The 14220-nt window shown below is 33.3% G+C and overlaps 1 protein-coding gene across 1 annotated transcript; it reads left to right on the forward strand.

Annotated features, from left to right (window-relative positions):
* The first annotated feature begins 12059 nt into the window (after positions 1–12059).
* Positions 12060–13556, forward strand: LOC149565976 (peroxidase P7-like). The gene is made up of 4 exons (XM_089819436.1): positions 12060–12357; positions 12537–12728; positions 12817–12982; positions 13078–13556. The coding sequence occupies exons 1-4, from the start codon at positions 12136–12138 to the stop codon at positions 13461–13463; spliced, it is 966 nt and encodes a 321-aa protein (XP_089675562.1). The 5' UTR covers positions 12060–12135; the 3' UTR covers positions 13464–13556.
* Positions 13557–14220: the final 664 nt, after the last annotated feature.

Below are 14220 nucleotides of genomic sequence, written 5' to 3' on the forward strand. Positions count from 1 at the left end.
TGGGGAATGTGGGTTAAACCCTTATATTCCAAGTGCTTATGTTTGAGTTTAAGAACACCATTCACACACAATTCACCTAGGGCATCATCCATCTCTAGGGTTCCAATTTCTTGAATTGCACACTTAAAATGAGTTTCGATATTGTTAATGAGTAGTACCTTAGGAGGTATCTACAATTGTGCTCCATTTAGATCGAGGGTTTCAACAATTGCAAGTACAAGTTTGAAAACTAGTGGTTTCCATTTGACTCCTCGAACCAACATTTTTTGACCCATTCTTTACCTTGCTATTGCTGCTTGATGTTCTCATGGCTACTTGGTAAGTTATCGAAAGCTTTGAAAAATTTACTACAAATTCTGCTTGAAATTGCTTGATGGCTTGATCGAGCTATTTAAAAAAAGAACTTGTTTTTTAGTATAGATGAGCCCGTATGGAGCATTTGAAGTTGCAAAATAAAGGATTGGATAGGTACAGTTGCCAAAAGATGTAATTTCTAAAAAATTCGTATCCCCAAAACTAGAAAAGAACCACATCATTGAAAATTTTAGGAAATTCTAGCCAAAATAAAAAAAATTGCACCTGATTTGGAGTCTAGATGACTAAGATATGGCCTCCCAAAGTCAAACTATCAAATCAAAAATCAATCTAGAGAGGGGTTGGATCAGAAAAAAATGGGGTTAAATTTGATAGTCAAATGACCATTGTAGTAGTTCTATTTTGCCTCCTGATGATGGTCAAACAACTGTCAAATTTAGGATAGTGGACTATTGATGTCAGTTTACTTGGGCCCCTTGGATGATGTTAGCAATGACGTGTCCTATATGGATGATGATGTCGCACTATATGGCATCATATAAATTTGTATGGACACGACTGACAGGTCTGATTGATTTGGTGTAAGGATATCCTTGCTAGCTGCCTATGTGGTAAGCTGGTGTGCACCTCTGCACTATCTGCTTTGGTGGCAAGTGTCCACGTGGTGATCTGGTAGTGAGTGGAGTAACTATCGCGTGGCAAAGTTTGATCACATGTTAGAATATTAAATGTGGGCACTAAGAAGTCTGATTTGTGGTGGCTGATAAAGGAAAATGACTAGTAGGGTCTATTTTTAATCCCACATCAATGGGGTAGGACTCTATAGAGTGTTTAAAAATAAGGCCATGGGTGTATAAACCAAACAAGCCCGCTGGATTATGGGAGTTGCCCATCATATTTTGATTGATCGCTAGTGATTTGACTACAAAATATGGTGAATTTATCATTGAATTATGATGATTGCTCGACCAAAATTAAAATGGAATATTTCATCAAGTATTAAAGGAATATTCTATGAATATTCCCTACAAGTGCCAAGGTGTCACTATCTAGTTCCTATAAAAACATTTTCTTTGCAGGGATCTGTAGGGCTAATTTTTTTTCAAAAAATACCAGATTCAAAAATATTGTAGAGAAGGAGAAAATTGCAGATGTGAAACAATTGAAATGTGTAGATCTAATAAATCATACCAAAATTTCAAATCAGGCCTTCGGGTGCTAGTTTGCAAAACAAAATTGCCTCAAAATTGACTTTGACCTAGCATAAGCAAATCTGTAGCCAATTTTAACTGAATCTACATTTCAAATGTAATGGTGAGGTCTAATTTGTCTCTAAACACTCCTAATGTCTATGAATTCTGTGGATCTGGGTCAAGGTGCTAAAGCAAGAATGGTCTTGAATGGCTATGTGAAGAGAATCTCCCTTTAGCTCTGATATCATGTAAGAATTTGGTATAGCTCTAATACCATGTAAGAATTTTCCTTAGGGCAATATCACCCAAGAACAAGGAACTCAAGCAAAAGCACAATAGTAGACCAAAAAGAGTATGATCAAAATGATGATATAATATTCATTCAATGTGAAAGTACACTAGGAGTGCCTATATATAAAGGCCTCTAGAATGCTTCTAGAATGTATAGGAATCAGCAACATGATAAGTCATACAACTAGGTACATGTCCCCCAGATATGGATTATCCTCCATTAAGCATAGGAGTAAGTGTGATGATGAGAGGATAAGCCTACAAAGGTGTAGCATGCAAAATTGTGTTGTAGACACCATGCGCTAAATTAGGAGTGCAAATAACTGTGTTGTCTACATGACAACTCAGTTAATTATGCAAACTCCAGTGTTGTAAACACTATGTGCTAAATTAGAGGTTCTTACTCGAGTGTTGTCAACATGACAACTCATAAGAGTATGCAAACTCCTAAGTGTCTCACCTAAGAAATAATAAAATAATGCAAAATAGTAAAATAATGCATTGACCTAATTAATCTTATGTAAAGTGTAATAAGTAAATACTTATTTACACCAATAGTCATGTTATCACTGGTTGTCCAAAAAAGAACCACAAGGGGAAAGAGATAAATTTTTTTAGGCCCCTTTCTAAGAACTCCAATAGGGCCCTTTCAAAAATTAGAGGGAACATAAGAATCATGGATACTAGAACCCGACTAAAGGATTCAATGGTTCAAGAGGTAAAAGAGAACCCAATTGCAGAGGATCCCCTTAAACAGGTTCCCTAAATGGTTAAGGGGACGAAGGAAAATATCAAAGACCATCTAGAAGAAGGAAAAATCCCCAACAAGTGATTGGAGGACACCCTAGGAACCTGATTGGGGAACTTGAAGATGGAGGATGTAGATCCAAAATGGACCTCTAGTATAGGTGTTGCAAGGGACCCATGCTTCAATACCAAGGAAGGAATTGATCTTCAAATTTCACAACCTGCTCAAGATATGGTTGCCCTTGGGGATACTCAAAAGAAAGATGAGAACCTAATTATTGTTAGTAGGGATAATTAGGTACCTTGGGGTGATCCTATCAGCCCCCTAATGGTTTCACACCCAATATGATGTGAGATGATCTATCCCATTCATAAAAAACTAGAGGTTTTATTAGCTCCAAAGGAGTCTTTGGTGGACCTAGATGGAGGTTGGATGATAGTGAAGAGGAAAAGTACAGGATTTGTCAAAGGTGATATTGGTTCAGATTCTATGGTCAGAAGAACCCCAAAGAAGATTGTTAGACTAAAACCTTTAGTGTGGTAAATTTCTCAAGGTACTTAGTTCACCTTGGTAGACACATGGAGATGCTGAAAATGATATTTATCTCTTGGAATATAAGAGGGCTCAATAGCCCTAGGAAGTAGTATGTTTCCAAATTAATATTTTGGAGCATAGGGTGGACATTATTCTTTTACAAGAAGTTAAAATATCTTGGAAATAATTTGAAGAGATAGTAACCTACATCCAGCCAACTACTTGATTTGCATATAGTGAGGCCACTGGTGCATTGGGAGACATTGCTACTAAATGGGACTCAAACAAGATTTAAGGTAAGATGATCTCCTCTTTTCTATATTTCCTAATTAGTGAGTTTGTGGAAAAAGGCCTTACTTAGAGCTTACTTAACTTCTATGCTCCCAATATGTGGGGTGAGAGAATTCAAGTTTGGGAGGATGCATATTTTGTAATTACTGGCAGTTTCTCTACTATTTGGATATGCGCTAGGGATTTCAACACTCCTTTATATCCTTTGGAGAATAAGGGGGGTTTGGAGGATTAATTTGATAGTATGCATGACTTAAATAATTTCCTTAAGTAGAATAATTTAGTGGACATTGACCTGAGTGGTACCCCCTTCACTTAGTCTAATAATAGGTTCAGTAATAACCTAATCTAGGTGAGGTTGGATATAGTGTTGATTTTGGTAGATTGGAATATCCTCCCATCCACCTTTTGATGCATGTTCCTCAGGACTATATCGAACCACTCCATGATTTTATTTAGCTGGTAAAAACACAACCTTCAAGGCATTAAACATTTTAGATATGAGATCATGTGAAACTCCCACCCTAAGTTGGAGGAGTGTATCAAGTTTTGGTGGAACTTTAGAGTGGAGGTAACAACCATTTTTAGCATTGTTAAGAAACTTGAGATCATAACAAGGGAATTTACCCACTAGAAAAAGACTTAGTTCAGGGATGTCTTTAAACAAAAGAAAGAGATTGAGAATAATTTAGAGGAATGTTAGTCTTCACTTGCTAATGGAGAGGTGGTGGAAGAGCTCACTAGCTAAGAATGAGCTTTGAGAAAGAAATGGAAGGATATCACCATGAAGCATGAGATTTTTTGGAAGCAATGACCATGAATCCAATAGTTGACTGAGGGTGATAGAAATACTGCCTTCTTCCATAGATCAACTTCAAAACATAAGAAAAGGAATATAATCACTAGACTATTGGATGACTAGGGTTAGGAGCTTGTGAAAGAGGAGGAAATGGGTAGCTGGGCATCCAAGTATTCTTTACAATATTTACTATTGAAGTTAATGAAAGATCAACCCCATAGCTCCCAAGAATCACCTACATGCAAACACTTGTCATAGAAGAGAGAAGCTAAAAGCTATGGAGGTTGGAATTGCTAGATCCATAGATGAGGTATTCTTGATGAGCATACTTACAATCATAATTTGTGCCCCCAAGATCTCATGAAGAGATATGACCTCTTAAGGTGCATCACCTTGATGATGAACAATGTGATGAATGAGGACTTGTTGAAAAGAGTTGAGACTGAGGAAGTGAAAGTGATAGTTTTCTCCATGGAAGCCTATAAGACTCTAGGCCTTGATGGTTTTCCATTGGCCTTTTTCCAAGAGTTCTAGGATCTTGTTAAGTATGATCTCACCCATGTTGTTCAAGATTTAATAAAAAATGTGAGATTTCTTAAAGAGATGAATTAGACATATAATATTTTGGTCTTGAAGATTTCTAAATGTACTAAGATAGGATATTTCAAACACATCAGCCTATGTAACACTATCTACAAAATCCTATCTAAGATCTTGGTTAACATGCTGAAACCTCTCTTAGGAAACTTTATTATTTCTTGCCAAAGTGGATTTGTCCTAAGGATAGTTTGGATGCATTCATTACTTCCCATAAAGTTATGCATTCTACGAAAAGAAGCAAGAATCCTAGTATGACCATGAAGCTTGGCATCTCCAAATCCTATGATAATTGAGATGGGATTTTCTTCGTGACATCCTTGAACATATAGACTTTGATGGGAAATTCATCTTGTTGGTTAAAGAGATAATTATTTTTGTTCAATTTTTTGAGCTCTTTAATGGTACTGTAGGAAATTTGTTTAAGACCAGGAGGAGGTGAGAGAAGGGAATCCCTATTCCCTTATCTATTCATTATTGTGGTAGAAGTTCTTGGAAGTAACTTCCCAGCCATGGAATATTGCAGGGAGTTAAAAGGAATTAAAGTGGCCACCACCCTCCCTCAAGAGGTGGTATAATAGTTTTTGGAAGACATATTCCTCTATGGGATTGTGCCCATTAAGGAAGCTAGGCACTAGAAAAAGTTACAAGGGGACTATGCTATTGTGTCTAGCCAATAGATCAACTATCATAAGAGTAAAAATCTACTTCTTTAATACCTTGTGGATTTTTTAAGATAAAAGTACCAAGGAACTACAATGCCAACAAGCTAAAGTCTTAGATATTTATTTGGGGTTACCCCTCACTTTTAAATATGTTTCCCCCCATTTTTGGAACACTATTGCTGAGTCCACTTAGAGGAAGCTGGCGAGCTAGAAAGGAAAGGTCATGAGTAATGTGAGAAAATTACAACTTCTCACTACATCCTTACAATTTATCTCTATTTACTTTCTTTCCTTTCTCAGAATATCAGGTAAGGTTAGAGATGTGGTTGAGAAAAATAAAAAAGAACCTTCTATGGAATGGGACAAAGGAGCACTCCAAGATGAGTTTGGTTTCTTGGGAAAAGGTTTGTAAACCAAATTCCTGGGGAGGGCTAAACTTGACCAGAATCTATAATCTTAACAAAGCCTTAATGACTAAGATTGGTTGGAGATTGATTAACGAGGAGACTAAGTGGTGCAGGATCATGAAGGATAAATATATGAGGGGAGGTGATTTAAAATATATCACCTTGGAAACAATGGTCTTCTAATAGGGTCAAGCATATGGACTAATATTGTTAACAATCATAACATTCTAAGGAAGGGTATCAGATGGGTCATGGGGGATTGGAGGCAGATTAGATTTTGGGAGGATAATAGGTTGGGCTTCATCCTAGACCAATCTTAGTTTAGTCAACTAAAGTAGGTTTCCACTAATAGATTTGGGTCAATAGAGAGTAACTATATTGATAATAATGGGAAGTGGATTGATTTGCATCAAAGACTCTTACTATATTTGTTGGCCCAAAACTTGCAGAGATGCCTCGATAAATTATAGATCCCAGCTTTCCTAATGGTGGATGTAGGGGTGTAGCAACATAATTCCTCAAGAAAATTTATGTTAAATCAATCTACAATACCCCCATTCATCTTGAGGGGTGCACTAACTAGAAACCTATCATGAATCTAGGGTTCATCCCAAAAGTTATTTTTTTTGGTGGGCAGTCTTGCATGGTAGCATACTCACAAATGAAAATCTTAAGAAGGGGGATTTCCAATAAGTTAATAGTTGTATCTTGTGTCAATTAGAGGAAGAAATTGACTCAACCTATTGATACATTGTTTGTATACTCAAGTGGTGTGGTTGGCTATCCTGCTTAGATTCAGCTCAAAATGGGTGTTTAGTGACAATCTACAATACTTTGTTAGTGGATGGGAGCTCCCTATTCACCACTCCCTTATAATGTTACTATGGAAAATGATTCCCTATGTATGTTTACTGGTAGTTATGGAAAGAAAGAAACAATCAAATATCTAGGGACAAATCCTCTCCTCCCTCTATCTTTACCCATGTGATCACTAACTATTTATATGAGATTATCCCTCATTGGAAATGGTGGACCTCCATTTACCCCCTAATTCCCTATGAGTGGGTTATTGTGGATATTTAGCATATAAGGGATGTGGTCTCCAAAATTGATAACTCTAAATTGATGGCCAAGTAGATAATTAACTGGAACCCCCTTGTCTATGGTTCAAACTAAACTTTGATGGTTCTGTTAAGGGTGGTCAGGCTGCTACAGGGGGAATTATAAGGGACCCCTATGGAAACCTTGTTTTGGCCTATTCCTGCAACTTTGTTAAAAATAGCAGTAATTATGGTGAAGCTATGGGTCTATTTTGGGGGATTAAATTAGCCACCCTCTGAGACATACAAAATTTAATTATGGAGGGAGACTCTTAGTTAATAATTGAAGTTGTAAGATAGCCTTAATTTTGTATTAAGACTCTAGGAGATGTCCATTTAGCACATTTACTGAGAACACTAAGACATGGCAGATGCACTAGCTATGATTGGGCACACAACCTTTGACACATATACCTAGGGAAGTATGAATGAGCTTCTAGATCATATTTAGGAATTAATTATTAAAGATGGAAAATGATGAGGAAATTGTTTATGATGGCATTGCTTTTGGCTTAAAAAATGAACAAAAAGGATGATAAAAATTGCCAAAGTTGGTGCACCAATTTTTGTGAGACTTCTTGGGATTGTATCAGAAGCGAAACGATGGATTTAAAAGAAAAAAAAAAAAAAAAAACTCATATTGGAAAGAATGCAAGTGGAGTTTTAAATGAAGCACAGAGTATTAGGGGTAATAAAAAGACTTCATGGATTGAGCCTTTTGAGTGGTATTATTTCCTTCTGCCATTGCATTTGGGTATTCAACATTTCATTTGCTTAAGCCAAAATTTAATGGGTATTCTCTCTAGTTTTTTATTCTCCATCTTTTATGGGCTAGGGTTATGTCAGATACCTCTAAGGATTTCATTAAGGATCTAGGTGAGGGTAGAGATATGAGTAGAAAACTTGTTCATATTGAGTCAAGACCTATGGAGAATTACAAGGAGATGACATGGATGTATTTGAGAGAAGACGGACTAGTGTCATTTATGCAGAGCATTGAAGGATACAATGATGCAATTTCTATGCAATTTGTGAACTCTTGGAATAAAAAGAGGGTGGTCATGAATGGGATCTCATTTGAGATCAATGAAGACATCATAGCTAAGGTTGGCAAGCTTTCTTTGGAAGGAAAAAAAATGAAGAAAACAAACCTATGTCATTGATAAAGTGAACCTTAGCCAATTTTTCTAACTTGGTGAAAATCCCAACTTCTAAGAACCTGCCATGAAAGATCCTAGTTTTTCTATACCAAAAACCAATAGTGTTACAATTGTTATTGATCTTGAAGAAAACATGGAAATGTTGAAAGGAGGAACACAATTCATTGAAAATTGTGTAGTGAATTAACTACTTGTAAATAATTAGTAAAGATAGATTTGTTAATTTTTATCATTATGTTTTCCAAATTTTTATATATATATAATCAATGCATAGAATTCAAAACTCGTGAACTTACCAAGTTACTTGGCATTGAATTCAAAATTTTGTAAGTAAATTAATAATTATTCTAGTTTTTATTTATTTTTAAAGATTTATAATTGTCTAAATTTATTCAAACTTTAAATATTGAATTTTTTTATATTTATAATTTATATTCATGTATTTCAAATTTTATATTCATCAACACATATTTCTAGTATGAGTACTAGCACTAGTCTCTTAATAGTTATAATGTATACCTATTATATAGTTCTAAACTATAAATAAAATATTTTGTGTATGACTAATCTTATTTTCTTCTTCATCTATTTACTTGTCCATTAATAAATTTGTCACAATTATAAAAATATAAATTATATATATATATATATATATATATATATATATATATATATATATATATATATGAAATGTTACAAGTTATATCAAACACCTTAAGCTATAACTTTATTTCTAACTATAACTTTATTTCTAAGTAATTCAAGTCCAAATATATATCTTAAAAATATTAGTATTGATTTCTTTACATTTATGGTATGTTATAATAATAAAATAATTTTGAAGTACATAAATGATATGAGTTCAATCATTTTTCATTTATTTACTAATCCATGAAATATTTGTCATAATCTAAGTAGTGACTTAAAAAAAAATTACAGTTCATGAATGCTTAATATTATTAGTTCCCACATAGCAGGATACTTATGCATTCAATTGATGCATATCGTTAATTAGTTCAGCCAATAGCATTGTAAATTATTTTTTAAAATATATACATATTCTAAAGATTAAAATTTATGCATATTTTAAAAATAGTAAAAAGCTAATTATCATCAATTCTATTGGTTGAGAGTTAAACTAGCAAGGGAGAAAAATAATTTCCATTGCAAATAAATGCTTATTTTTTTGTAAACTTTTAAACTTATGCTCACTTCATTAAATGTGTCATTCACTTCTATGGATTAACTATTGCTTCCTCCACTCTTCTTTGACCGACATGTCTTCTTATCTTCTCCTTGGTGATTTTTTCTAGAAATCAAAGATAAATTTGGGAGATTTCAAAGAAAACTTCAATCACATTTGAGTTTTGACTACCAAATAAGCCATTTTAAATTCTTCTGAAATTGTATTTAAATATGAAAAGTTAAAGAGACTATGACACAGTTCATTGTAATTATGATTCTTAATAAGATTTTGGATATAAGTTATGTTAAGGTCTATCATGTATTCTAAGATGAAAAATAAACTAGAAATTTGTGACAAAAATTTATTAAAGGTTTAAAATGCACTTTACAACTACTCTATAAAGAAATTTAGTTGTTCAAAATTTTTATTATATAAATAAATTATTTTAAAATAGAAATATAAAAAGAGTCTTTTAGATATATATAAAATAAATTATAAATTTTTAGTTTATTTTTTATTTTTCAATTATTATTGAAATGTAATATGATTATTCTTAATATTATGAATTTACAGAAATTGATATTATTTTCAAAATATTACTAAATTTTATAAATAATTATTCTTTTATAAATGTATGCTCTTGAAATATCAATACTTTCCTTGGCTCTTCTATTTCCTTATATTTTTAGTTTTTACAAATTCACTTTCTCTAATCTTCTTGCAACTAACATTTAGACATAATCTTTAATATGGACATGTAAGTGTTATTAATTGCCTTGAGTTTCCATGTTTTAGTGCTCTTTGTGCTCTTTAATTTTAATATAGTGACAATTTCTATTTTTCATTGAAGTAAGACTATTTTTTTCCTAGTTCACATTCTACACCTTACTCATCACACACAAAGGTGCCATTGCTAGTTTAAAATACCAACTAGTGGTAACTAATAGGTAAGCTATTTCTTTTGTTTATTCGTTAGTTTTATTATTAGTATTTTATTTTCATTACATTGAAATAAAGTAAAAATCTATAAACTGTAATATGACATCAAAATACTACTTCTACATAATTAAATTTAAAATTAAGTATTATTAATTTTTAATTATATTAGACTTATAATTAATTATAATATATGTAATTAATTAACTAATGATTTTATTTTTTTAAAATATAATCTAAATTAAGTTAGAATTGGAATTAGAATTAAAGTTTATATGAAAGAGGTTTTAAATCTTTTAATTATTTAAGAATTTAATATATATTAAATTTTGGCAAGATCCTTTATTTTTAAATTTTCAAATAACTATGATCCACTAATAAATATTAGATTGAAATCTTAACTAAAACTATTTAAACTATATAACTATGTCAATTATTTTCATTAATTCAAATTACTACCATATTTGTCTTTTAACCTCTCCCTCTTTCCAATCTCTATTTCTCTATCTTTATTTCCTTTTGTATCCCTATCTTCCAATCTCCTTAGATTGGACAAATTATTATTTTTGTTCCACCCCTCTCCACCTATATCTTTATCCCTTCCTCTTTGCAATATCTCTTCTTCCACAGCACCTATTTTTATCTCAAAATCTTGATCTCATACTTCCCCTCTCTATCTTTCTATCTTCATTTCTCTCTACCTCTTCATCTGTTTCTACCCATCTTATCTATTTCCCTCTTTCCCTACCTCCATTATCTATGTCTTTACTTTTGTCAACCCCAATCAATCTTCAATTTAGACAGAAACTATGACTCTTTGAATCTCTTGTTTAATATTAAATTTAATAGCTTAGTTAATGAGATACATCTACCCAGTTTTGTAATATGAATTTTATATAGACTATAAAATTTATTGTATTGATTTAGCACAGACATCTTAGGCTACAAGTTTTTATTATACTTAAAAATAATAGATAAATTTGAACATCAATATTTATGGAACCAGCCAAAAGTGAAATAGCTTTGCGTTCAGCTATAATTAAATCCATAATATTTTTCATTCTACTAAAACGACGTTATAGCGCGTTTTATATCTCGGCTAGCTTTTATATAAAGCGAACAATTGAAAATTGCAGTCGACCTATATTAGTCAAGAAAGCTATTTAATTGTTCAGACTTTCCACGTTGACATCATGGCTTTTCTTCTAGAAATTCATACACGTCATTACGAAATGTAAGTTTATATTATCGTCCTCTAAAATGCTACCAAATTTGCTGTTGATTTGTTCTAAGTTGTGGAACTTTACAAATTTACATTTAGTTTTTGCTTGCTACATATCAATGTATCAAAATCAATGTGAGTTCTCTTGGCTTTTATTTCTTACGATTATTTGCGCGTTTGATCCTCTCTTAGTCCCACGATATCGCTACGATTTTTGTCTCCAATATCTAGCTTTCCCATTAGCATCTGGTCCGAAATGCTTAATTTAATATGGGGACCAGTACAATCATCTATCCGACCGAGTTTGGTATGAAATTTATTGCCTCGCAAGTGTGTTACAAGTAAATGTGATCGAGTTTCCTATTTGACAATTTCGGACAATCCACTGTTCTCCACTTTATATCACATAGTCAACATAGCGCGTGGGGCACACAAGTTTGAAATATACGTGGAGATCCGAGTTCCGCGTGGTGTGGTGTGTTGTGGAATTTTGAAAAAGTAATCGAAGTTACGTTTGCTCACAGTTTTCTATGTTCACGCGATTTCCATTTGAGTTATGTTGCGTGTTAATCTTCGTTACGTTCAATTATAAAAGGCCATCAATCCTTACTCGTATATGCATAGATTCTCTTGTTTGGAGTCTTGCGAAAGAGTAATCGAGAAGCTATTGATTGGTTTGCAAAGGAAGTAAATGTCTCAGTCTAGTGCAACAATGAGATCCACGCTTCTTGCCTTCACTACTTTGGTGTTATTTTCGATTGCTGTGAATGGCCAGCTTAGCTCAACATTTTACAGTAATACGTGTCCCAATCTGCTATCAACTGTTAAGTCTGCCGTGAAGCAGGCTGTCGCTAACGAGAAACGGATGGGAGCATCTCTCCTGCGTCTTCACTTCCATGACTGTTTCGTTAATGTAGGGATATCCAGCCCTTTCTTATCATCTTTTTATGCTGTGTATTCATTATATATTTCTCTCTTCTAAAGCTGTGTAGAATTGTTCAATTTGGGAAAGCAGTATATTTGTATAGAGGTTCGCTTCAATAAACATCTTCATGGCAGGACCTTTGTTAAGATTGTTTGGTGATATTGCAGGGCTGCGATGGGTCTGTTCTGTTGGATGATTCCTCCACTTTAACGGGAGAAAAGACCGCAGTGCCCAATGCTAACTCGGCCAGAGGATTTGACGTCATAGACACCATTAAGACCAACGTGGAAGCTGTTTGCAGTGGAGTTGTCTCTTGCGCCGACATTTTGGCCATTGCTGCTCGTGACTCAGTTGTCGAAGTAATTCTCATTTCTTGGCTCAAATATGAATTAACTGGTAAAATTTTCTATAGTTTCATATACTAATAAGTTATATTCTCACTTGTAGCTTGGAGGGCCAACATGGACGGTGCAGTTGGGAAGAAGAGATTCGACAACAGCAAGCCTTAGCGGTGCAAATAGCAATATTCCTGCACCTACATCAAATCTTAGCACACTCATCTCATCTTTTAGCGCCCAGGGTCTTTCTACCAAGGACATGATTGTGCTTTCCGGTAACTTGTTTGACATCAATCTGCTAACTTATGTAAGATTATTATTAATTAGTACCTACAAATTATAGCAACTCACTTCTTTTTTCAACATTCAGGTGGTCACACTATTGGTCAGGCTCGGTGCACTAATTTCAGAGCTCGCATTTATAACGAATCGAACATAGACTCTTCATTTGCCACTTCTCTGAAATCAAATTGTCCAAGCAGCAGTGGAGATAACAACCTCTCACCGTTAGATCTTCAGACTCCCACTAGCTTTGACAACAACTACTACAAGAATCTGAGAAGCCAGAAAGGACTTTTGCACTCTGATCAGCAGCTTTTCAATGGAGGTTCTGCAGATTCTCAGGTGACAACATACAGCAGCAATCAGAACACCTTCTTCACGGATTTCGCTGCTGCGATAGTGAAAATGGGAAACATCAGTCCTCTGACTGGCACCAATGGACAGATCCGTAAAAACTGCAGGAAGCCCAATTAATAGACTAATTGGAAGCATTTTTTTATCTTCAAACCTAGATATATTTTATGTACTATTTCTGATTTAGTTCAATAAATCATTTATTCGAGGTCATCGTTTGTCATAAAATAATATTTTGTACGACATCTTCATCGTTCGTCAGCCAGAATTAATTCAAACAAGATTTGCGACGTAGGCCACTGTCTACGGCTGAAGTACGTAAAAAATAGAATCCCAAAATAATCGGCTCTTATGATGATTGGTAAATTTTAAATAGCAGGGCTATGTTTTGTTTTAACTATAAACCTAGAACTTATTATATTGTTTCAAATATACATTCGAAAAATCAAAATCTGTACAATTGAGTTGATTAGAATAACGATGGATATTAATGTGATTGCAATTCATTTATTTAAGACAATTAAAATTTATAATACTTTGATAAAATATAGGTACCGATTAAAAAATTTATTTTATAAATATATTAATATAAAAAATATATAAGGATTTAAAATAATAATAATGAAGAAATATTGCATTTTGATGCTTTTTAAAAATTCTTCCACGATGATATTGAAAATTAATAAATAATCATTTGAAGAAAGTGTAATAAATTTTGAATCAAATTTAATATCTTTCATTTTGTTTTGCTCAACATAAACTAGATGTTTTAAAATAAAATATTATTGTAATCACATTTAAATTATACATTTCAATTAGGAAAATATATGTATCCTACATTATATATCCAATATCTAAGAAAAAATTAGAACTCAGG

This window comes from Cupressus sempervirens, chromosome 3, assembly GCF_028749045.1.
Source record: "Cupressus sempervirens isolate cs-2001-9-10 chromosome 3, ASM2874904v1, whole genome shotgun sequence".
In the NCBI taxonomy this organism is placed as follows: domain Eukaryota; kingdom Viridiplantae; phylum Streptophyta; class Pinopsida; order Cupressales; family Cupressaceae; genus Cupressus; species Cupressus sempervirens.